The sequence below is a fragment of the Monodelphis domestica genome, chromosome 5 (assembly GCF_027887165.1).
Source record: "Monodelphis domestica isolate mMonDom1 chromosome 5, mMonDom1.pri, whole genome shotgun sequence".
In the NCBI taxonomy this organism is placed as follows: Eukaryota; Metazoa; Chordata; class Mammalia; order Didelphimorphia; family Didelphidae; genus Monodelphis; species Monodelphis domestica.
In genome coordinates, this window is record NC_077231.1 from 166,263,287 (window position 1) to 166,289,596 (window position 26,310).

A 26,310-nucleotide genomic window follows, 5' to 3' on the forward strand; every position below is an offset into this window, starting at 1 on the left:
AAAAAAGGGTCAAGTGACTTGCTCAGGGTCACCCAGCTAGTAAGTGTCAGAGGCCAGATTTGAATTCAGGAAGATGAGTCTTCCTTTCTCTAGACCTAACACTCTATCCACTGCGCCATCCACCTCAGCTTTCTTCTTCTAGTATCCAGCAAGTTCTAGGACTTGGCTTCCCAAAACTGAATAAAGTCTATCAGCCTCAGCCTCCTTATCATGGCTGTAAAAAAAAAAAAGGTGTAAAATTAGGTTTAAAAAAAGAACTAATGACATTTTGATTTTCTCACTGTCACAACCACTCCTCTCTGAATACCTCCGGGTCATGCCCATGTCCCGGGCTCAGTTTCTTCCCACAGGCTTCTGTCTTTGTGTGTCCCTCATCAGAGATTCACTGATCCAAATTACTTTTTGCCTGCTATGCTTCCACATTAGAAAGCTTGATAGACTAGAAAAAAGTCTTCTATCTTGGATTTCTAATCACCACCATTCCTGATCAACAACAAGCAAAACTCCCCAAGCCAAACTGAAGTGTCTGGTTCTGACCTTTATCATTAAGTTGCTTCTTTTATCTACTGCCCTAAAGTGTCATGGGGTAAGTGGTCATTCATAATCCTTCTCTAGCCTGGCAGTCCTCCTATTGCCTCCAACTTGTGATGCCTTCTCAGATTGAGCATCTGCTCTAATTCTAACCCAGAACTTTCTGGTCCCTAACTTTCTTCTAATTATTTGAGCCAGTTGATGCTGGCCCTAGATCACAGACTTGGAGCTGGAAAGAACCTAGAGGCCATGAAATAGAATTTCCTAGTTTTATAAATGAGGAAAATGAGGCCCAGAAATAGGTTCCAAAATAAATTTTCCCCTACTGTGAAAAACATGACTGAAAAATTAACTAGAATTAGTAGGAAATTTAAAGGCAGGACTAAATAATTTCTTATACTTTGGTTAATCAGACATAGATATCATTTTCAATTTGAATGACCATACAAATCATCCCTTTAAGCCATTCATCAGAAAAAAAGGGATTAGTCAAAAATCTTGCCATTGCCCATGCTCCTGCTCTACTTCTCCCCATTTGGAACAGTGGCCTTCCTGAATAGACTTTCAGAAACCATGTTTCCCTATGCTGGCAAAATTAATTCACCTAATTTATGATATCCAGGTAGGTAGAACGAGCCTCACACCCTATCTAGTCATTCACAAGAAAACCAGATCCTCACCAACTCCCATACTCCACCATCAGCCTTTCTGTCTCTTGCTTTGGCAATAGTAATCAAATTAAACTAATGTTACTAAAGAAGGTTTGACCATCATCTGCCCTATGACTCCACTCACAATTCCTATGCCTTACTGCCCCATATGTGCCATCTTCTGGTTTGAATGTAAGTTCCTTGAGGACAGACACATAAATGCTTTCTTTTTCATTCATTCTTCTCAACAAAAACAATTTCTACTAAGTCTCCTTGTCAAAGAGACAATGATCAATCTTTGAAAGAAACTTTTTGGCAGGCCAAATGGTGCACATCTGTAAACCCCAATATTGGCAAGGCTGGTGGACTGCTTCTATTTGGGAGTTAGTAAATGCAGAAGGGATAAAGCTGATAGAGTGATTGTCTTCACCAAGTCTGGGTCCAATATGGCAAGCCCCTAGCCTCGAAGCTGAAGGTCAGCAGGCTGCCTAAAAGTTGGTAAAAACCCAAATTGAGAACAAAGTTTGTCAAAGGTTCAATGTGGATCAACCATGGGATATGAAAATTGCAATTCCAGCCTAGAAGAACTAGGAAAATCTAGTCTTGAAAACATAATTAATTAATTAATGAGAACAAGAAGAAATTTGGGGCTCCAAAAATCCAGCATTTGATGTTTATTTTCTTAATTTTAACTTAAATTATTCAAATGCCAGAGCCAGAGCTCATAGAACTGACAAGTTAGGCAGGCAAACATTCAGAAAAATCACCCAATGTAAACTTTAGCTGTTGGCTCCACTTACTTCATTATCTTAGGCTGTTATATATGACTTATTCATCCTCTCCCTCGACCTCTGTCTCCCACCATGGTCTCAACACCAAAAGGAGTTATCTGCTAGTTCCAGGCTTATGAGGGGAAAATAAAATCAAAGCAGATGGTCCAAATGAATAAACATTCACAGAATCATACAATTTGAGATGGAAGAAGCTTCTGTAACTACTGGAACTGGGGGAGGATGAAGACACCACCTCTCAAAGTAGACCATTCTACTTTTGGACCATTTGAATTATTAGGGAGATTTTTCATGACCTTAAGCCTAAATTTGTCTCTTTGCAACTTCTACTCATTGCTTCTGTTCTGCCCAATGGAACCAAAGTCTACTCCCTTCTTGGGAATTAAATATCTGGGGGGACCTCTGTGAATTTTAGATTTACTCCACCCTGCTTAGTCTTTAGAATTCTAGCAACCAGGAATGTATACACTCCCACTTAAGGATTAACTGTGAGGAGGATGGCCTATGAAAGATACGTGCTAGCAAGTGACAAATCAGAAACAACAGACCCTCTGGGCTGTCCTAAGCCAAGCTTAAGTTCCCTTTGGTACATGTGAGAAGCAGGAAGTAATGTAAAGAATTGCCTATATATTTCACATCACTTCCTCTCTCCACGCTCTCTCTCTCTGAGACATTGGGCTCGCTCGGCTACATTGGTCTCTCTCCACAGCATGGGGAGCTCTGGGCAGCGTTTTGGTGTGCTTGCAGCTCTTGGCGGGTTTTGGCATTTGAAGCTTGATGGTGAGGTTACTGAGAGAAACTTTGTAGCATGGTTTAGGTGAGGCGTCTTCCCTGGTGACCACTAAAATATTATATTCAGTCAACAACCCTAATTTTACCCTTAGCACCTCCAACCTAGCCCAATCCCAGAAGACTCACCACAATAAGGAGCCAGAGGAGTCATAGTCATGTGTCTTAGACTGCCAGAAGGCCAGACGAAGTTCCTGACCCACAAAGGACACAGGAGTCAGGGGATGACATGTGGGGACTGAATGCATGGACCAATTGAAGGATCAGGGGAAGGGCTTGGCCTGAATTTGAAAAAGTGAAGCTCCAGGGGGCTCTAGGACATTTATTTAGGCTTGTGGAAGAAGCCCCCTCTCAGCTATCTTGGTGGCGCTTATCTATGTAACTGTCTCTATCAAAGCAGCATGCCAGGAGCCTCATGGGGTTGGAACCTCAGACCTTATCTGACTTTAAGTTACAGAGGTTGGAAACCTTATTTCTTGCTTTCTTTCTTTATACTAATAAATACTTATAAAGTTAGTAAAAAGTTACCAAGATTAATTTATATTTATTACACTCCTCTACTAGCTGTTGGGTTCTCCCCTCAGTTTTACTGTACTGCTTTTTTCTCTTTTTTTAAATTATATTTTATTTTTCCTCAATTACATGTAAAAACAGTTTCCAACTTTTTAAAAAGAAATTTTGAGTCTCAAATTCTCTACCATCCTACCCTCCTCACTCCCATTCTTCCACTAAGATGTTAAGCAATATCGTGTAGATTTTACATGTGTAACCATGTAAAACATTTTCCCATATTAATGCTTTTGTGGAAGGAAATTTGAACAAAAAAGGTGAAAAAAAGTTTGCTTTGGTCTGGATTCAGTCTCCATCAGTTCCTTCTCTGGAAGCAGGTGGCACTTTTTACCACAAGTCCCTTGGGATTGTTTTGGATCATTGTATTGCTGAAAATAGCTGTCATTCACAATTGTTCGCTGTATAGTATTTCTGTCTCTATATACAATGTTCTCCTGGTTCCGCTTAATTCATTCTGATTTAGTTTGTGTAAGTCTTTCCAAGTTGTCATTTCTAACAATACAATGATATTCCATTACAATCATATGCTATAACTTAATTGGCCATTCCCTAATTTCCCAATTCTTTGCCACCACAAAAAGAACTGCTTTAAATATTTTTGTAAATGTAGGTCCTTCCCTTTTTTTAAAATCTCTTTGGGATATAAACCTAGTAATGATACTGCAGGGTCAAAGACAGTGTACTGCTTTATAGCCCTTTGGGCATTGGTTCAAATTACTGCTCTCCAGAAAGATTGAATTCAGTTCACAACTCCCCCAATAGTGCATAAATATCTCAATTTTTCCATATCCCTGCCAAGTTTTGTCATTTTCCTTTTCTGTCATAATAGCCAATCTAATAGGCATGAGGTGGTACCTCAGAGTTGTTTTAATTTATAATTCTTCCCATAACTATAGAGAGATTTGATTACCTTATCTGAAAACTGCCTATTGATATTCTTTTATCATTTATCAATTGGTAAATCTTATATATTCAACTCATTTCTCTATGTATTTGAGAAATGATGTCTTTATCAGAATTGTTATAAAAAAGTTTGCACCATTATGATTAATATGCCTCTCCATCCTATTTTCCCCCTGTTTAATTTCTGGCCACTATATCTCCCAGTTTGCTCTCTTTTCTACTCTTCTCTTGTCCCTTACCCTACTATTTTTCTGTAGGGTAAAACAGATTTCTATGCCTAACTGAGCATGTATATTTTCTCCTCATTGAGCCAATTCCTCAGAGAGTAAGGTTCACATGCTCTTCCCCACTATAAATGCTCTTTCATGCTTCTTTTATGTGAAAGAATTTATCTCATTCTATTATTCCCTTACTCCTTCTCCCAATATATTTCTCTTTCCCATGTCTTAATTTCATTTTATTTTAAAATATCATCCCATGATGTTTGAATGTCCTCTGTTTCACTGAATACCCATTTTTCTCCCTGAAGGACTTAAGTGATTCTTGGTTGAAGTCCTAGCTCCTTTTCCCTCTGGAATCTCATATTCCTCACCCTTCAGTCCTTTAATGAAGAAGTTGCTAATTCTTGTGACTGTGGCTCCATGATATTTGAATTGTTTCTTTCTGGCTGTTTGTAAAATTTTCTCCTTGACCCCGGAGTTCTAAAATTTGGCTATAATATTCCTGGGAGTTATCCTTTTGGAATTTCTTTCAGGAGGTAACAAGTAGAATATTTCAAGTTCTATTTTACCCTATGGCTCTAAAATATCAGGACAATCTTCCTTGATCATTTCTTGAAAGATAAGGTCTAAGTTCATTCTTAATCATAGCTTTCGGGTAGCCCAATTATTCTTAGGTTATCTCTCCTGGATTTATTTTCCCCGTCAGTTGTTTTTCTAATGAGATATTTCTCATTTTCTTCTATTTCTTCATTCTTTTGACTTAATTTCATCATTTTTATGCCTCATGGAATCATTAGCTTTTACTTCCCAGTTCTAATTTTTGAGATATAATTTTTTTTCCAAGTGAGCTTTTTGTACCTCCTTTTCCATTTGGTCAATTCTACTTTGTAATGACTTCTTTTCTTTAGTGAAATTTAGTGCCTCTTTTTCCATAGGGCCAATTCTGCTTTTCAAGAGTACTTCCCTTCAGTGGAATTTTGGTCTATTCTGTTTTTAAGGTATTAATTTCTTTGGTATTTTTGTGTCTTCTTTACCAAGTTGGGGCTCAAGATTAAATATAACTTGTGATTATCATACAGGTCAGTGATGGTGAACCTTTCAGAGATCATGTGCTTTGCCCCACCCAAAACTGAGTACTCCCCTCCCCGCCCCCTGCATTTGAGGGGGGTGGGGCTGAGCTCTCAGTCTGCTCTCACCCAGTGGGAAGACACCTCCTGCTCCCACGGGGACCTACTACATCCAGCCATGCCAGGGGTCGAGCAAAGGGGCTGCTGCTGAGCTTTCCTCAGCTGGAGAAGACTAGTAGGGTCAGGAAAGTGAGGGAAGGCTGGGGAGAAGTGGCTTTTTATTACAGAGGGGTGCATGTCCTTGTCAGGTTGGATTCAAATGCAGCAGAGATGCAACCTCTGTGTCTTTTAGGCTGCTTATGTCTGTATAACAATGGTGCACCCATGATACAACCCCTGCTAGGAGTGGGACTGCTTATTGGGCTGTAAACCTGGGGGGGAGGGGATGGTCACCCCCAGACTAGCAGCTGGCAGGGAAGGAAGGAAGAAAGTAAAGATCTTTTAGGGGGTGGGGCTGGGCCCCCTGGAAGGAGAAGAGACTTCCCTCCTGCCCCCCTGCAGCCCTGAGACCCAGACAAGGGAGGGAGAAAAGGAGGGGAGTGGCCCCCAGCACTCTGCTCTGGGGTGGGGAGGTACATGGAGAGGGGGAGGGGAGCATCTCCTCCTGCCTTTCTAGTAACTAACTCTACTGGGTGACAGCATATGTGCCCACAGAGAGGTCACTGTGTGCCATCTTTGTCATGTGTGCTATAGGTTCACCATCACAAATATAGGCTATTAGGTTGGTATCAGATTTAAAATATCTATTTTTAAAACTGGTACACACATATATGAACAAACAAAATGCTTGTGAAAAAGGGCTAAACCATTAAAGTCATAATTATAACTCAAACTTCCTACAACACCTTGAGTTCAAGGCTCCACTACTTTGAAAGGCATATGAATTCAGTACATGGGTAAAATTGTCATGAATAGGAAAATGTTGATTTGTGTCTTTTTTTTATATATTCCATTTAGACACACAATAACACAACTTGCACATCCCACAAAATAGAAAAATATAGGTTACTTTCCAAACAAGAAGCATTGTTAAAAAAAATATATTGTTGATATATGTACACTGTGGATATATGGATCTGTATAACACAGAGCCTCAGTCCTTAAGAGAAGACAGTCTAAGATTGAAAAACAGTCCATACCAAAATTTTCACAAAATTAAAGATGCAACAAAGTAAAGCTAATGTTGGATCATTCAAGAGCCCACTGTATACCAAATGGTATCAAACAAACCAAAAAGAGAAAAGCCCTTTGCTGACTTATGGATATAATTTCTGCATTCTTAAATGCTTATTCTACTGAAATTTTTTAAATTAAATCTCTCTCTCCAAAAAATGACTATAAGCTAACAGCAGAAAATACAGGTTTCATCACACAATAAAAATCCACATTAAAAAATACATGGGAAAAAGAACTCGTTGAAACCTATAAGAATTTTTACTAACCTGTACTATTACTTTTTCAGGTAATTTTGAAATGTCACATGTAGGTGTCACTACTGATTCAACAGATGACATGGTATCTAATGATCGAAATCTTTCAAGGCTATAAAAATCTTCTTTAATCTTTTCAGTTTCCTTTTTTTTTGATTTTGTCCTTTTTTCTCTGTCGGCCATTTTCTGTTATAGAAACAATTGATAATTTTTATTTGTAATGCAATTGAACATTGTCTAATAGGCATGCTTACCATTTCTGGCACTAGAAATTCTAGAACAGTTACAGAATTTGTCATAGAATTTTTTTTAACAGAAAGAAAGTGGGATAATCTGAGACCCCTTTGTAATTCTGAAACCTTATCAGAATAGTATTTTAAGTGCATAAAAAAGTATTAAGTAGAAAATCAATTATATTTAAATATAGTTATCAAGATTCTAAAATAACAAGTTCAGAGATCACATGTTAAGAACTCCTGATCTAAACATCTTGTTTAACAAATGAAAAAATGCTACCTAGAGGCATTGAGTAATTTACCTAGGGTCATAAGTAACAATAACTGATGCATGAAATTAAAAACTGACTAGTTATTAGAAGTATAAATTTGTCTAATAAGAGATGATTAAAGTTTTTTATTATAATTATTCAACCAAAGGGAAAAGCTTTATTATATTTTATAATCTACTTAAAGTAATAAAATTAAGCATATATATTACTCCTGTTCATATTCCCATATCTCAGAAAAATACCAACCCATACCTACCAGATATAGCATGAGTAAAGAAAAATATTTTTCAAATATTACATGTGACTATAAAGGTGATGAGACTAGAGAATCTCATTCCTTGTTTTTTAATAAACATGTTAGAGCTTACGCACCTAAGGAAGCATTGTTCCATTTAGAATAATTACCATAATGCTTCTCTTGTTTAAAATATTTTATATTTCTCTTTTAACAATAATAGCTCAGGGACAGCTAGGTGGTTCAGTGGATAGAGCCAGGCCTGGAGAAAGGGAGTCTTCGGTTCAAATCTGACCTCAAAACACTTCTTGGCTTGTGACCCTGGCCAAATCATGTGACCCCCATTGCCTAGCCCACATCATTTTTCTGTCTTAGAACCAATGTTTAGCATTGATTCTGAGAAGATTAGGATTTAAAATAATCATAGCTAACATTTATATAGTGATTACTATGTACCAGGCTTTACCATACTAAGTGCTTTACCGTTTTTCTTTCATTTGATCCTCACAATAACCCTGGGAAATTGGTAGATGCTTTTATTATCCCCTTGTTACAAATAGGGAAACTGAGACAAACATATTAAACAACTTGCCCAGACTCACACAGAATCCTACAATATGTTGTTTATAAGATAAACACATTTGAGGTAGGGAGACACAGAGTAAAAGGTAATGGGCTGGAGCAGAAGCTATTGTGTTTCAGCTAAAGTAAAGAAAAGCAGTAGCAATCATGATCTCTGACAAAGCTAAAACAAAAATAGATTTATTTAATAGAGATAAGGAAGAAATTCCCTCTTGATAAAAGGTACCATAGACAAAGAAGTATTATCAGTACTGAACATATATGCACCAAATGGCATAGGCTAAAAAAAAATTTAAAGGAGAAATTTAATGAGTTTCAGAAGGAAACAGATAGTAAAAAGCTATAGTAGTGGGAGACCTCAACCTTTTCCTCTCACAATTAGATAAATCTAACCAAAAAATAAACAAGAAAGAAGTAAAGGAAATGGATGAAAGCTTAGAAAAGTTAAGATTTAATAGATCTCTGGAGAAAATTGAATGGGGATAAAAAGAAATATACTTCCTTTTCAGCAGCACATGGTACATATATAAAAATTGAGCATGTGTTAGGTGACAGTGAACCTTTTAGAGACCAAGGGCCCAAACTTTAATCCTGCTGGACATGTGAGCTACCCCCTTACCCAGACAGAGGAGGGATAAAGTGCTCCCATTGGGCTGCTGGACAGAGGGGCAGAGCATATAAGAAATGTCCTCAGGGGCGTGTGGAGAGGGGGAGGGGAGCATATGTGCCATAGGTTGTCCAACATGGTACTAGGGCATAAAAACTTCACAATGAAATACATTAAAGCAGAAATAATAAACACATCCTTTTCAGATCATAATGCAGTACAAATTAAAATCAATAACAGTCCATGGAAAGACAAATTAAAAATTAATTGGAAACTAAATAATTCTAAAAAAGAGAAATTAATAAAAAAAATTGAAAGAGAACTATTGAACTAATAAATAAAAATAGAACTTGGTTTTATGAAAAAACAAATAAAATAGAGCATTGGTTAATTTGATTAAAACAAAGAAGAAAAACAAATTACCTGTATCAAAAATGAAAAGGGCGAATTCACCACCAATGAAGAAGAAATTAAAGCAATCATTAGGAGCTATTTTGCCCAGTTATATGTCAATAAATCTGACAATCTAAGGGAAATGGATGAATATTTACAAAAAAATATAAATTGCCCAGATTAACAAAAGAGGAAATAGGATACTTAAATAATCCCACCTCAGAAAAAAGAAATTCAAACAAAGAACTACCTAAGAAAAAATACCCAGGGCCAGAATAGATTCACAAGTGGATTCTCTCAAACATTTAAAGAAAAATTAACCCCATTACTATATAAACAATTTGGCAAAATAAGCAAAGAAGGAGTCCTATCAAATTATTTTTATGACATAAGCCAGGAAGACCAAAAACAGAGAAAGAAAATTAGGCTAATTTCTTTAATAAACATAGATGCAAAAATTCTACATAAAATACTAGTATAGAGATTACAGCAATATAACACAAAGGATCATTCACTATGTCCAGCTGGGATTCATACCAGGAATGCAAGGCTGATTTAACATTAGGAAAATTATCTGCATAATTGACCATATCAATAACCAAACTAACAGAAATCACATGATTATCTCACTAGGTGCAGAAACGGCCTTTGAAAAAATAATACCCATTCCTACTGAAAACACTGGAAGTATAAGAATAAAAGGATCTTTCCTTAAAGTGATATCTATCTAAAACCATCAGCAAGTATTATCTGCAATGGAGATAAGTTAAAAGGTTTCCCAATAAGATCAAGGGCAAAACAAGGATGTCTATTATTACCACTACTATTTAATATTGTACTATAAATGCTAGTTTTAGCAACAAGAGAAGAAAAAGAAATTGAAGGAGTTAAAATAAACAATGAATATACTAAACTATCACTTTTTGCAGATGGTATGAGAATAGAGATAATTCTAGAAAATTGACTAAAAAACTAGTTGAAGTAATTCATAACTTTAGCAAAGCTTCAGAATACAAAATAAATCAATATAAATCATTAGCATTTTTATATGTTATGCAACAGAGTCCAACAGCAAGAAATAGAAAAACAAATTCCATTTCAAATAACCTTAGACAACATAAAATATTTGGGATTCTATTTGCCAAGGAAAAAAAATAATTATTTAAACACCATTACAGAACACTTTTCACACAAAATTAAGTAATTTCCTTTTTTTTTAATCTTGGCCTTCTTAGAATCAATACTGTGTATTGATTTCAGAAAGAACTGGAAGGACCTCCATGAACCAATGCAGACTGAACTAAGCAGAACCAGGAGAACATTATACACTAACAGCAATATTGTAGGATGATCAAATGTGATAGACTTTGCCACTAACAGCAATAGAATGATCCCAGACAATTCTGAGAGACTTCTGACAAAGAATGCTGTCTACCTTCAGAGAAAGAACTGATGGAGAAGGAATGTAGATCAAAGCATGCAACTTTTCACTTCAATTTGTTTTTAATTTGGGGGTTTTGATTTTAATATGCTTATTGTCTTACAAAAATGAACAATATAGGAATATGTTTTGCATGATAACACATTTATAACCCAGATTAAATTGCTTACCGTCTCCAGGAAATGGGAGGGAAGGGAGGGAGAGAGACAGCTTGGCTCTTATAACTTCAGAAAACTTGTGTGGAAAATTCGTAAAATAAAATATCTTTACAAAAAATATACCATGCTGAACATCCTCAATGGTGACCTGTGTTTTTAGAGAAACTGGAGACTCTAAGAGGTGAGGAGAGAGCATGCCATGTACAAAGAACAGCTAGTAGCCAATTTGTTTGGAATGAAGAGTACGCGAGGGAGGGAAAGTGAAGTGGCTGAGAAGGTAAGAGAGAGACAGATTGTAGAAGAGGTTAAATGTCAAGCAGAAAAGTTTCCATTTTATTGAAGTCTATCAGGAGCCGATGAAGACTTATGAGCAAAAGAGTGATATGGTCAGAGCCTTATTTTAGGAATATTGCCATTTCCTACAAGAGTTCAACCCCTAGAAAGTAGCCTCCATAATGAGAAGCCCAAAAGAGTCTAGTAAATAATTCAAGGGCAACATGAAATAGTAGAGAGAGCACTGCACTTGAAGGCAAGACAACCTGGGGTCAAATGCTGTCACCCATTTACTAGCTGTGTAACCATGGGCAAATCACTTCAACTCTCCAGACCTGTTTCCTCATCTGTGAAATGATGGATATCCATCTTGATGATCTGTAAAATCTCCTTTAGTGCTAAACATATCGTCCTTGCCTAGCAGAGACACAGCAGCCAAGGGTAACACAGATAGAGAATACAAGCTCATTTGTGAAATATTATAGAGAAGTACTGAATTGTAAAACAGCAGAAACAAAGCGGGGGGGGGGGGGGGGGGGGGGAAGAATAGTTCCTAGAAGTCTTCGCATGGGGCTTAACTAAACCAGATTATTTTAAGAGATAAAACTAGAAAGAGGATAGTGAATATATATTTTAAATGTATCAAACCTCTAAATATTTCTATAACAAAATATTTTCTTCATTAAATAATAACAATACCTATTGGGAGTAGCTAGGTGGCTCAGAGGATTAAGAGTTAGGTCTAGAGATAGGAAGATCTGGGTTCAAATATGACCTTTGACACTTCCTAGCTGTGTGACCCTGGGTAAGTCACTTAACCTTTATTGCCTAGCCCTTATCACTTTTCCACCTTAAAACCAATATATAGTATTGAGTCTTAGACAAAAGGTAAGAGTTATTATTACTTTAAAAATTAATAATAATAGCCATCTCTTATAGAGTGCTTTAAAATTTGCAAAGCACTTTATGTATGTTAGCTCATTTGTGATTCTCACAGCAATGCTGTGATTTAGGTTCTGGTATTATCCCCATTTTACAGATAAGGAAACCAAAGTTAAGTTAAATAACATGCTGATAGTCAGACAGATTGTGTCTTGAAAGGATTTTAACTTAATTCTTTCTAGCTCCAAGTCCCATGCTCCATTGCTGTGAGATTTGTAAAACATTTATATATATATATGTGTGTGTGTGTATGTTATCACAATTGATCCTCCCATAACAACTGTAAGGGACTGCTATTATTATCCCCATTTTACAGATAAGGAAACTGAGGCTGAAAGAGATTGAACAATTTGTCCAGGGTCACAGTGTGTTTGAGACATGATTTGAACCCAATTCTTCCTAGTTCCAGGTCCCACACCCTATCCAATCTGCCCCCTAGCAATGGAACCCCATTTGAACTCAATGTCTCAATACATGAAGTACTATATCAGGAAGTAATAATGGTACTCAAAAAAACGAAAAGAGAAATTGCAGTGAAGTAGAAAGAATATTGGATATAGAACCAGAGGATCACAGTTTAAATATTTACTCAGCTACTCATTTCATTTGTGACCTTGAGCAACTTCTAGAACTTCTTTCAGCCTCAGGTCCCTCACCTCTAAACAAGGAAGTGGGACTAGATGACTTCCCAGAGCCCTTCCACCTCTAAATTGATATATTACTTATTAAAAGACTGGGAGAATGGCTATACGAGACCAAGTGTACATGGAGGATATCAATTGTGGAGGTAAGCTGTTTAGGGACTGAATCTTGAGATATCTGAAATGTGGCAGCTATCAAATAACTGAAATAATAGATTGCTTCTGAGAAAGTCTGACATTAATAAGAAGGGAATTAAAATAATGGATTTTACCTCAGAACCATGAAACTGGCAAAGATGATAAAAGACAGTCAATATTAGAAGGGCAATGATGACAAAAGGTAAGCATGATAAATTATAAAAGACCTCTAGGAACAGTAATACATCACTGTGGTAGTTGAGAATTGGTATAACTATTCTCAAAAAGTTTGGAATGATGTCATAACATTTATCAAATTGTTGGGTCCTTCATTTACTCAACAATCTCGCTAAAGTGAGTCTCTGTCTTCTTGAAGCCCTTCTGGCATGGACTAGCTTTATCTTTAACCAACTTTGCCACTTTAATGAGTGTAATAGGCAAATAGTGTAATAGGTAAATAGGCAAAATTATCTGTTTTGTCTTTTGTAATGCCCCCTAGCATGTCTCCCTATAACAGTAAAAGAGAAGGAAACTTCTATTATCTAATTTTTTATGATGTGACTTTTTATATATCGATTCCTTTTCTCTTTTTAATTTGTTTTGATTTTTGGTATAAGAAATTGGTCTAAACAATTCTTTTGCCAAACTATATTCCAGTTTCTCTAGACATTGCTGTCAAAGGAGTCCTTCTCCTAATGGTTTTTGCTGTTGATGTTAGTAAATACTAAATTGTAGTGTTCATAGCTTCTTTCTTACTATATAGTCTGATCCACTGCCATACTCTTCTATTTTTTAACCAGTAACAGTTTTAAAAATTAAAACAAATTTAAAATATTTTAACATTAAAACAAAGAGAATATTTCATATTCTAGTATAATTTGAGATCTGACAATGTTAAATCTTTTCTATTTTTTTAAATCTTTTCTTTCTGTCAGTATTAATTCCAAGACAGAAGAACAGCAAGGACTAGGTGACTGGGGTTAAGTGAGTTGTTCAGTCACACAGCTAGGAAGTATGAGCATTTCCATTTTTTTCATTATTTCCTTTGAAATTTTCAACCCTTTTTTCAAAATCAATTTTATTTCATGTCTGATTTTGTAAAATTGCCTCTTCATAATTTTATCGGGATAGTACTATATTTGTAAATCAATATATATAATATTATTTTTATTTCCTGGTGCAGTTCACCATAAATAATGATTATCTGTCCACTTATCTGAATCTTCTTTTATGTGTCTATATAGTGTTTTGAAGTTCTATTTATATAACTTCCAAATGTGCCTTCATAGATTAATTCCCAGATATTTGATGTATTTAGTAATAATTTTGAACAGAATATCTATCATTCCCTTCTTGTTCTGTTAATACTATATCAAAATGCTGGTAATTTTCAATGTTTCTCCCCCCCCCAAAAAAAAAAAACACAACCCTGCTCTTTCTTTTATGAAAGCAATTGTTTTTATTTTTTAATTTTATCTATTCTTCCTCTAGTTTTTAATTTTGTTCTTTCATGCTTACTCAGAATGTGTAAAAAAAATTAATGGAGATCTTTAGCACATTTGGTAGACTCCTTATAAAGGTTGAAAGGAATGAAAGGAAAGGAGATTCATCAGATGAGAAAATAAAGAGGCTCTACACTTTTTTCCACTAACAGTACTATACACATAAATAAAGTTATGGATCCATGGAAACATTAAATCATTAAAACTAAAATAATAATCAACTCAATTTTCTATGGATAAATTATCTATTTTCAAAATCCCATTGACATTGCTTCTTTAACAATGTTTAGTAAAGAATTTTTTTTACAACAGTGGAATCTTTATTCACTCTAGACCAAAAGGAATTAAAAGGAAATGTCTTTCAAGGGAGACTTTGAGAAAGAAATTAAACAACCAGCAAGACCATAATTTCTTTGCCTCAGGAATAATATGTACTTAGATGTGGAGTAAAAGGACAGCTGTGCTACAAGCTAGTGTTTTCCATTAGTCTGATAGAAGATACTTTACATTTTTATCATGCAGGAAGTAATGGAAAACTAAATGAGGAAGCTAGGAAGTTTTCTAATTTCTCCCATTTCATTTACTCTTTAGTGAACTACTTAGCTTGAAATATTCTGAACTCTCAGATAAGAGAAACCTAAATTCAAATATAAATACAAAAATATCTGTCAAAGGTAAAAATGCATGATTTGGGCATTAGCTAGGCTTTGCCATGATCCTCAGGGAGATTCACATACAGACTCTTCAGATGAAAAACCATTATAATGAATTATTTTTAAATCCATAAAATATATGCATTTTTGTTTTTACACTAGCATAATTTTGGTATTCATGTATGTAAAAACTAAAGATAAAGAAGCCTCTCAGTAGTGAATCATTAAGTGAATACAAAAACTTTAAATTTAATAGAAGAGAAATGAGTATTGCCAAGATAGTATTCCCACTAACATCTAAAAAATCATTAACTAATATGATGGTGTATGATAGGACAAATTAATACTTAAAAATTTAAAATTAGATACATGGGTAGATGGGGATATGATTGGGAATGTAGACTTAAATGATCACCCTAGTTCAAATATCAATAATATGGAAACAGGTCTTGATCAATGACACATGTAAAACCCAGTGGAATTGCGCATCAGCTATGGGAGGGGTTGGGGAGAGGGGAGGGAAAGAACATGAACCTTGTAACCATGGAAAAATATTCTAAATTAACTAATTAAATAAAATTTAAAAAATAAAATGATCATAAAAAAATTAAAGTTAGAGCAGAGGGCAGAAAGTCCCTGCCCTAGAATCAACCATCTTATTCCAGGTGCATTATTCTGTGGACCCATATGCTTGTTGATAATGACTGAAATGCTACCCCATTCCATTTGGAGAAGTATTGATATAAACTAGACTTTTCTTAAGAACATTTTGAATCCCTTAAATAGCAATGGGTACAAGAGAGTCTAACTTCATCAAAAGAGTCCTGAACTGTTTCTTTCTCAAGTGATTTATGACTTTTGTTAGCCACCAAATCTTACGACCTTTGTTTATTAAGATAAAAGAAATCAATATTTATTGTTGGGGGGTATAAGGTTTTCAAGTTGGACAAGACTAGAGAAAATCCAATAGTATATTCATAAATTGCCTTAGTGTTGGTATAAGGAAGTCTAGTTCAGAAATCTTCTGAAATCTTTCATTAAGATGTTCCAAGGAATTCTATAGGAGCAATTTTTGGTTGGAAGTACAACTAAGAAAGAGATTATATAAGGAGAATGAAGGCGAGTATAGAGAGTCCTCAACTATCAAAACTGTTATCTTCCAAAAATTTGCTAGTAAGTTGGTTTATTGGAACTTGGAATGTGTTCTTTCATAGAAACAATGTTATAAATACTGGCTCTGTTCTCAGGTTTTCTTCAAAAGTCTCTTTTACTTACAATTTAATTGATTTATGGTATTAGTATTCCTTATTCTTTCTACCAGAAAATGCCCCATTATGCAAATAATGAATCCCCCTGAAAGAGTCCCATTATTCTAATTCACACTGCTTATTTCCCCTAAGGTTGAACCAATGACCATATTTTATATAATGATAACTTCAAATAATGCAAATTTGGATACATACAAAGACTTCAGGAAAGTTCGCTCATTATTAGTACTAATCAGGGTCTAATGGTGCTGTTACTGTCAGTTATTCAAGGACAACCAGAGAAAGGAGTAGTGCGCTCCTTCATAGCTGAAGTTTCCTCATGGCATACTCTCCATTGGAAGTCAAACATTGCGTGTATCACAAAACACTTTCACCCTCCTATTAGAGTTATCATGCCTTCAGACACTTAGGGTCAATGGGGAAGTATATTTGTACCTGTGGTAATCTTCTTGGCTGATAGAGAGGCTGAATTCATAACTGGCAGCATCCCAATCTAATACTTGTAAAAAGTAGGCCAGTAGGTTGTTATCACTCCAAACTTAAGACTGAACTCCATCATTCTGACAAAGTAATTTCCCTAAAACGCATCCCTAAAATCCTTTCATCCATCATGTCACCCTTCTTATTGATAAATTCTAGTGACTATCATTTCCAAGATCAAATATATAATTCTCTGTTTATCATTTAATGTCCTTCATCACCTGGTCCTCCCCATCTGCCTTTTCAGCCTCCTTACACCTTCCTTCCTGCCATAGACTCTTCAATCCAATGGCACTGAGCACCTGGCTCTTCCTTGAACAAGATACTCCACTTCAGCTCCAGTACCCTGGTCTAGAAAGCTTTCTCTAATCATCTCCACTTTGACTTTCCTGGCTTCTCTCAAATCTCAAAGAAAATCACATCTCTATTGTAAACCTTTCCCAATCCCTCTTAATCCTCTTGCCTTCCCTCTCTCTGTTAATTTCTTTACTGAATCATCTCTGTTTGGCTTGCTTATGCCTTTGTTTGCTTGTCTACTCTATTTAATTGTGAGCTCCTTGAGGGCAAGGACTTTTGTATCTCCACCTAGCCTGGCATGTGGCAGGTACTTAAGTAAAGGCTTACTGACTCTCTGAAATTCCTGTGATAATTATCATTTTTATCACTATTATTAGCCTCCCTCCTCAAGATGACTTCATTCCTTGAGCTTTCTACAGCATTCATGGTGAGCTCAAGCTCTGCTCATAGAGTAATAAAAGAGTACGCTGGTTAATGTTTAACAACCAAGAGCTCCAAAGAAATAAAAATATGCATGCACCCATACTTCTAAATTTAATCTGCATTATTAATAACTTCTTATGCCTAGATGAGTACAACAATAAATCAAGCCCAGAATTATACCAATTGCTAATCAATTGACTCTCCCAAGTCAAGTAAAACTGGCTCCAGCACACCCTGAGGAGACCTCCTAGTGGAAGTCTGAAAACTCCATGGTATCTGCTATTACTTTGGTGTTTCTAAAGCAGTGTTCCTCACAGTACTTATCATCCCTAAGTCCTTTGTCACTGGCTAAATTGTCCATCACCATCAGGGTCAGCAGCAACTAATTTCAGCTATCACTGACTGGCTTATAGTGCACTCAGTCAATGACACTGGTATGCCATATAATTGTTTCTGGGACTCTCATTATTACACAATTCTTGCCTAGAGAGTCAGGTTTGGTGGAACCAAATCCCTATTGTTGGAGAAGCTAAAGATGGTGAATCCCTTGAGTTTGGGATATCTAAACTGAAGTAGTTCTAAAGTGGATTAATAGATTTCCATGCTTGGGATTCTGGAAGGAAGGGAGGAAGGGAGGGAGGAACTGAAAAAAAAAAAAGCTGGCATTTTAAACTGCTTTTTTCCCCCCATTTTAATTGAAGGTCTTCAAATGCTACAGCTCACAGGACAGATCTAGATGAACATTGTTAGGTCAAGCAGGCAAGTATTCAATACATTGGCCTAATGTATACTTTCAGCTGCTAGTTCTAGTCACTTCTTTATTTCAGGTGAAATAGGGAGACTCAGTCTCAAAAAAAAAAATATTTTTAAGCCTTCACAAGCAGTTAGTCTGACCTTGGTAAAAAGTCTCCTACAAAATCTGGAATCTAATGAGATCCTTAAAATTGTCAAGAAAATTTAAAGATGAATATTTTATTTTGTGTAGTTAATAACAATTACCACTAGTTCTTCAAGGTAAGAAGATCGTCCTAGGAACATTTTAGGCATCTTTTGAAATTTCTGTGTCACTGATGGATCCATTAAATGTCCCTTCAAAAAAATCATAAAACACACAAAATTAGCTTCCTTGAATATAACAAATATTTCATTAGTCCCAAATATATATATATATATATATATATATATATATATGTATATATATATATATATATATTGCCTTTTAGTGCCTAAATTCCTTGTAGTCTAGAGCAGAGGTTCTTTACCTGTATTCCAAAGGCCAGAGATTTGAGAGCTTCAGTGGGGAAAAATTATATTTTTATTTCACTATAATTGACTTCTTTTTTTTTTTAAACCCTTACCTTCCATCTTAGAGTCAATACTGTGTATTGGCTCCAAGGCAGAAGAGTGGTAAGGGCTAGGCAATGGGGGTCAAGTGACTTGCCCAGGGTCACACAGCTAGGAAGTGGCTGAGGTCAGATTTGAACCTAGGACCTCCCATCTCTAGGCCTGGCTCTCAATCCACTGAGCTACCCAGCTCCCCCCTCACTATAATTGATTTCTTTTGCTGGCCTATGTATTTTATTTTATGCACCTAAAAATATTATTCTAAGAAAGATTCATAGGCTTCCCTATCCATAACACAAAAAATTGTTAAGAACCTCGGCTCTAGAGATTATTTATAAATTTAAAGATAGTAAGGAAGTTATCCATTAGAAAAATTAAGATTGATACTACACTATGAGAATTTCAACATCACTACAAAATAATTATACTTTGCCTTTGTGTAACACATTACAGCTTACAAAATATTCATATATATTCTGCTAGATTGTAAACTCCATGAGGGCAAGGTATGTATCTTAATTAAATTTTGTATTTCACCCAGCTCCTAGCATAATGCTATGCACACAGTAGGTGACTCTTAAAACATTCCTATGCATTATTATTCCAATTTTATAGAAAAGGAAATGACGAGAGGTTATGTAATTTGTCCAATGTGAATTGGCTAATAAATGGCAAAATGAGGAATAGAATCCAACTTTTCTGATTCTCTACCCCAACACTTTTTCCATTATACTATGATACCTATCTAATATTTCTTAAGTGTTTATTTTTAAAGACTATAAAGAAAAATACATACCATGAAATATTTTCAAGCCCATTTCCTGCTAGTTCCATGATCTTTTTTTTCCCCTAAAAATATCAGTGGATTCTCTGGGAGTGAAATGAGTAGACCACTAAACAGGACCTAAAAAAAATGAAATAGAATAAATTTTCCCATGTCAAAGTATCAGCAAGAGATATGTTTTAACTTCATATTCCTTCCAAATAGAAGATACTGTTTTGTCTTCATTTTTTTTCAGTTTTTCTGAAGATACTATTTTAATTTTTTTAATGTACAAAATCAAATGCTAACTCAAAACTTCATAAAATAATTTTATTTTTAATTATGATCTTTCTTTCTTCGGTGTTTCCAGGGTCAGGCATATTTTGTCATATCAAAACTTATTTTACCTTCCCTCTTAAACCAAAAATTTTAAATGACATAGTCATCATTCTCTGTATGTTGTTCTTAACTTTTAAAGTGTAATTTAATCATAGTCAATTTATATTCCCACAATATCCCTTAAATCAAATGATGACAACATTATAACAGATTACCCTAGGACTGCTAGGTGGTGCAGGATGAAGCACTAGGCTTAAAAATCAAGAAAACGCATCTTCATTAGTTCAAATTCAGCTTCAGACACTAGCTCTGTGACTGTAGGCAAATCATTTAATCCAAGTTGTTTGACTTTCTCCATATGTAAAATGAGCTGGAGAAAGAAATGATGGACCACTCCAATATTTTTGCCAAGATGACCCAAGTGGAGAAATGAAGAGTCTGACATGACTGAAATGACTAAAAACAACATAAAAACCAATTCCTTAGGGGCAGCTAGTAGTATAATGGATAAAGTGCCAGGCTTAGAGTCAAGAGGACTTGGTTTCTAATAAAACTTCATACATTTGTAGCTTTGTGACTCTGGGCAAGTCATTTACCCTGTACTTCTGTCTTAGAATTGTTAAGACAGAGTAAAGTTTAAAAAAAAAAACAAAAAACAACTACACTAACAGCTGTTCAATTATAAAGGAATTCATAAGCTACTCAAACCTGGGACAGAGAAGGGATTCAAATGGAAAGCTACAGATGGATAATAACAATTATAGTCAAGGAAATGTAAATTGGCCCATTATGAAGGACACATTTTCAAATAGATCACATTGAAGATTTGTTTTTCTAAATATCTACAATTAGAAATATTTAACACCTATGCTACTTAGAAAAAGCTCATTCAAAAATTAAATTCTAAATATTTAGAATATTTTCTGAATTCCTTGAAATCAACTGTCATACCATTATGCAAATTCACAATCTCTGACCTCTATCTGAAAGGAAAACCAATATGCATCATCTTTTTTATTTTTTCCCCCTTCCACTTATTAATAGGAATATAAAGACATGTTCTATCAGTGGAACTTAGGCTAACAACCTCACCCCATAAACACTCAGGACAAGGATCCTGAAAGACATAGGTTTTTGAGGTGAATTTCAAAAGGAGTAAGCAGTGTCCAATGTGTTACTTTGTCCATTACTAGCTGGGTGACATCGAACAAATCAGTTTATCTCATAGTCCATTCGTTTCTTCATCTGTAAAAAAGGAATAATAATAACTCTCTCACCTGCTTCACCAGGTTGTTCTGAAGACTAATAAACATGTTAGATTAGTCAGGCTTAGTGGATAGAGAGACAACTAGAAGATGTTCCAGTCCCACTGCCTAACATATCTCCTCAATATCTAGGGCAAGTCAGTAAGCTCTTGATGCCCCAGGCAATTCTAAGATTATTCACTGCATTATTCACTGCATATTCATCTATCTCAGTAGAGGCAGTTTCATCTTTGGGAATTTCCTATACCAAAGAAATGACAGTTCCTGATCCATTTCACCACTCCCCTCTCAAAAAAGAGATATTAAATGCATATAAAAGTGCTTTCTTGACTCTAAAGTATGGAGGTACTATTGCTAAGTTAAAAAATGGAATATCAACTCTTTTTAAAATTTCAAAACAATAGAGATCTGACCTATTTTTCTAAGAAAAAATCATAGGATAAATCAAGGAAACAGAACCTAAGATGCTCATGTGATTATGTGAAAACAGCTCAACTGAAATCCCTTTAGGGTCTTTGTTTAAGATAAAATAAAGTTGTTATTCATCTTACTAATGATAGATGGAAATGTTTCAGATTTCACATATTGATATTTATATAGTAGCTGTAATTCCACATTCATATTTATTTAGTTATAGGATAATATCAATATGACAATATGACTCAAAAGACCAACAATGAAATTTTGGTACAATATAACCAATAATTAATTTAGCTCTTACTCAGAAGTACAGGTAAAGTTTGAAACTACACAGAGTAACCACTACAGACATTAATCAGGTATTTCTTAAGGTTGATCTACACAACTACAGAACAGAGGGATCTTACACAATTTTCCATATAATAAAGGCTAAAGAAATATTGTACAAAGAGAGAGAACTAGCATATGTTACAGTTAAAAGAGTGGTTTCCTTAAACTGTGACTGCGAAAATATGGTTTCAAGACTTTGAATTGCCAAAACTGTAAAGATAATTTTTAGTGTCTTGATTTTATATTAAAAATAAAGTGGTCGCCATGGGAAAAATTCCCAAATATGAAATACCCAAGTCAGCTGGGTTTTATGGAGATTTTAATTAGTACAAATAAGGAATTAAGGAAAGGGAGAGAGAGAGTAAGAGGAAATAATGGGACAGGGGCAGCCTAGGCCTTTGCTTTAAGAGAGACCAGTCAGTCTTTAATCCACTCACAACATTTTTCCAAGCAAGATTCTAGTGTTCAGAGAGAGCCTCCAGTTTAGTTCAGGAAGCTCAACTAAGTTCAGCCACCGAGAGAGACCAGCCTCCAATTCAGCTCCAAAGCTGAATTCCTTTGAGGCCTTTCTGACCTCCTTTTAAAGAGAATTTTCTCCTATGTCACCTCCCCTAAATTTCTACGTCTACCAATCACAGTAGACATTTTCCAAAGGATTGACCATTCTTAATTCACACCTGAGTAGACTAAAACTTTTTAGTAATTCACACCTGAGTAGACTAATCTTGTCCTTTGCAAGTTGCCTGATTAAGTTGATCTTCATAGGTATCTACATAGCACCCCTTAGTATTAGATCTAAAAATAGACTTGGCTTAAGGGTTCTTGCTTCACTTTAAGTATGGGTTGGGGACTTTTCATTGTTCAATCAAGAGTTTACAACTTTATCTTCCCCTAAAGTATGCCTAAGTATGGGTGGAGTAAATGTTAGAGTTCCCACCTACATTCCTGACCAAAGTCCCTTCATTGTTTTAAAATGGGGAATGGTCCTAACCAATGTTCTAAGGTAGAGTCTGAGAATTTTTAAGATTCACAAGTCTGAGAAATTTTAAGATTCATACATACCACACAAACTTTTTTGCCTGGGGAAGTACAAATGGTACCTTGGATAAATGGCATAAAATTTACACTTAAGTCAACTTTTAAAGCCAGAACACTAGTGATCTGGTGTCCAGAGACCCTAGGAACATGGTGAAGAAATTTAATGAGAGACCACTTACCCAGGAAGGTGAGGGAAACAGGTAAAAAAGGCATAGCCAGCAAACAATTCCTGTGAGCAGAGAGGATGTGGTGAAACCCTGACTATCTGTATTGCCCTGTTTTAATTCATTTTTCATACTAACCACGTATTATGTTGTTCTTTCACTACCAAAGGAATTTGGTGAACTAGGGCAAATCACCAGGTGTACCACCCTGTACCCAAGTTATGGTTTCTTTCTGAATTAAAGTGAGCCACACTGGCCATCTCAATTTTTAAACACATTATAATGGCAAAAATCTCAACTTTGCTTTGATTTTCTATACCTTTGTACCCAATGCAACCCAGCTAGTTCACACAAAACTAATGTTTCCGTTATCCCTCAGTATTAGCTATCTTGTGAACATTTTTACTTCTCATTCATTTTCCCAGAGAATGGCCAAGAGGGAGAGAAAGGAGACAAAAATTAAAAACATTTTGGCATTTTATTGATAAACTCTTGGTGAAAATCATCATAATGAACAAACATTTCCTAAGTAAGTACTGACTAAAGATGGGAAACTCTTCTAATTGCTAGGAAAAGGTACAAGATGCAGACATTTCCCCTAAGGGACTTTAAAATGAATATATACATGAAAAAAAATAAGTAGCAGATGAAGGATAACAATAAATAAATGTTACTAGATTTTTAAAGACATAACTACCAAGAATAGGGTCTTGAAGAAGTCAAGAGATTTCAATAGACAGAAATGAGGCATGAGATATCACGTAGATTTCAAGTCTATCAGACAAAGGAAAACATGTAAACAAAGATATGGAGATTAGAAAGGGCAGGATGAGAATAGGGAACCCCAAGTAGGGAAGTTTGGTTGAAAAATGGAGCTCATTAAGGGATCATAGGATCACTGATATAGAGATGAAAAGGATGAAATAAAGCTAGAATGTGAGAATTAGACTTGAAAAGAGCCACAATTATTGGAATTAAATGAGTATAATTTATTATAGGCTCCTTGAAAGATAGTTCCATTCTTAGTATTTCTATCCCCAGTGCTTAGCATACTGTTTGTCAATTAGTTTTTTTTTTTATAAGCAATGGAAGAGAAACTAACAGTTTTTGAGTAGTACAACAAAATTATAAGAGTTGTAAATTAGATTATTCAGGCAAGTCTTTTTTATGTATTTCACTTATACCCTTTTTAGTGTATTTTATAATGTACTTATTTTATGTATTGTCTTATAATCCTTGCTAGATCACAGAACCAAATATTTAGAGCTAGGAGAGATCTCAGAGGTTACCTAATCCAACCCTTTCATTTTCTGAATGAGGAAACTAAGTTTTAGATAAATCTATCACTAGAGCATTGGTTCTCAATTTTTTTTAGCTTGGGATCCCTTTACACTCTTTTTCTATTTATCTTTAATTTTTTCTAATCGTGCATAATAATAATTTTAACATTTTTTATTTTGAATTCCAAATTTTCTCCCTCTTTCCCTACCCTTCCTCTTCCTTAAGAGGGCAAGCAATTTGATATAGATTGTACATGGGAAATATGTGGAATATATTTCCATATTAGCAATATTATAAAAGAAAACGCAAAGCAAAAGAAAAAGAAAGTTTTTTAAAAAATATGCTTTGATCTTCATTCAGATTCCTCCAAGAAGGGTGGATCAATGGAATAAACTTGGGGTAAATGAAAGTAGCAAGATAGTGTTCAATAAACCGAAAGATCTGAGCTTTTGGGACAAGAACCTACTATTTGACAAAAACTGCTGGGAGAACTGGAAAACAGTATGAGAGGAATTAGGTTTAGATCAACATCTTACACCCTATCCCAAGATTAATTCAGAGTATGTAAATGACTTAAATATAAAGAAGGAAATCATAAATAAGTTAAGTGAATATCGAATAGTATATCTGTCAGATCTATAGTAAAGGAATTTAAGACCAAGTAGGAAATAGAGAACACTACAAAATATAAAATGAATAATTTTGATTACATTAAATTAAAATTTTCTGTACAAATAAAATCAATGCAACCAAAATTAGAAGGGAAGCAACAAATTGGGGAGGGAAATTTATAACAAAAACCTCTGACAAAGGTCTCATTTCTCAAATGTATAAGGAGCTAAGCCAATTGTACAAAAAAACAAATCATTTCCCAATTGACAAATGGTCAAAGGACAAATGGTCCAACTTTTCGGGTAAAGACATAAAAACTATCAGATTCCATCATCTATTTCTCCAAAAGTTTTTCATCATAAATCCTTTGGAATTCTCTTGGATCATTGTATTGCTGAGAATAACTAAGTCATTCACAGTTGATCATAGTACAATATTGCTGTTACTGTGTACAATGTTCTCCTGGTTCTGATCATTCCGCTCTACATTAGTTCATATAAGTCTTCTCAGAAAGACTGGATCAGTTCACAACTCAACCTACAGTGTGCATTAGTGTCCCAATTTTTCTACTTCCCCTCCAAAATATGTCATTTTCCTTTTCTGTCATATTAACTAATCTGATATGTGTAAAATTGTACCTTGGAGTTACTTTAATTTGTATTTCTCTAATCAATAGTGATTTATTGCATTTTTCACAGCTTTGTTTTCTTTTTTTTGAAAATTGTTCATTTCTTTTGATCATTTATATACTAGGGAATGCCTTATATACTTATAAATTTGACTTACTTCTCTCTCTATTTTTTTTAAATAAGGTCTTTATGAGAGAAACTTGCTATAAAAATTTTCCCAGCTTTCTGTTTTCCTTCTAATACTGCCTGTATTGTTTTGGCTTGAGCAAAAGCTTTTTAAATTAAATGTAATAAAAATTATCCATTTTATGTCTTATAGTCTCTGTCTCTTTTTTGATCACAAATTCTTCCCTTAACCATAGATTTGACAAGAAAATTATTCCATGTTCCCTTATGTGCTTAGGATTCCACCCTTTTTGCCTAAATCATATATTAGGCCATGCTTTTCTTAAGAGATTGTAGGATGTGCCTGAGGTAATAATTGATTGTAGAGAAAACTGCAATCCATCAACTGTATTAAACTTACTCAAAATATTCTCAATAGAAGAATGAAAAATTGAAAAGGAGATGAA

The 26,310-nt window shown here is 35.0% G+C and overlaps 1 protein-coding gene across 3 annotated transcripts in view; it reads right to left on the reverse strand.

The window, feature by feature from the left end:
* The window catches only part of FBXL13 (F-box and leucine rich repeat protein 13), a 333,413-nt gene that overhangs the window by 298,274 nt on the left and 8,829 nt on the right, over nucleotides 1–26,310 (reverse strand). The window contains exons 1-4 of one of the 3 annotated variants that reach the window (XM_056799507.1): nucleotides 21,092–21,121; nucleotides 19,694–19,801; nucleotides 18,553–18,642; nucleotides 7,025–7,198 (exon numbers count right to left, since the gene is read on the reverse strand). In XM_056799507.1, the coding sequence (XP_056655485.1) occupies nucleotides 7,025–7,198; nucleotides 18,553–18,642; nucleotides 19,694–19,696 (267 nt within the window). In that variant the 5' untranslated portion in view covers nucleotides 19,697–19,801; nucleotides 21,092–21,121. Of the gene's footprint in view, nucleotides 1–7,024; nucleotides 7,199–18,552; nucleotides 18,643–19,693; nucleotides 19,802–21,091; nucleotides 21,122–26,310 lie in introns of those variants that run through there. The other 2 variants (XM_056799506.1, XM_056799508.1) reach the window with 2 other exon arrangements.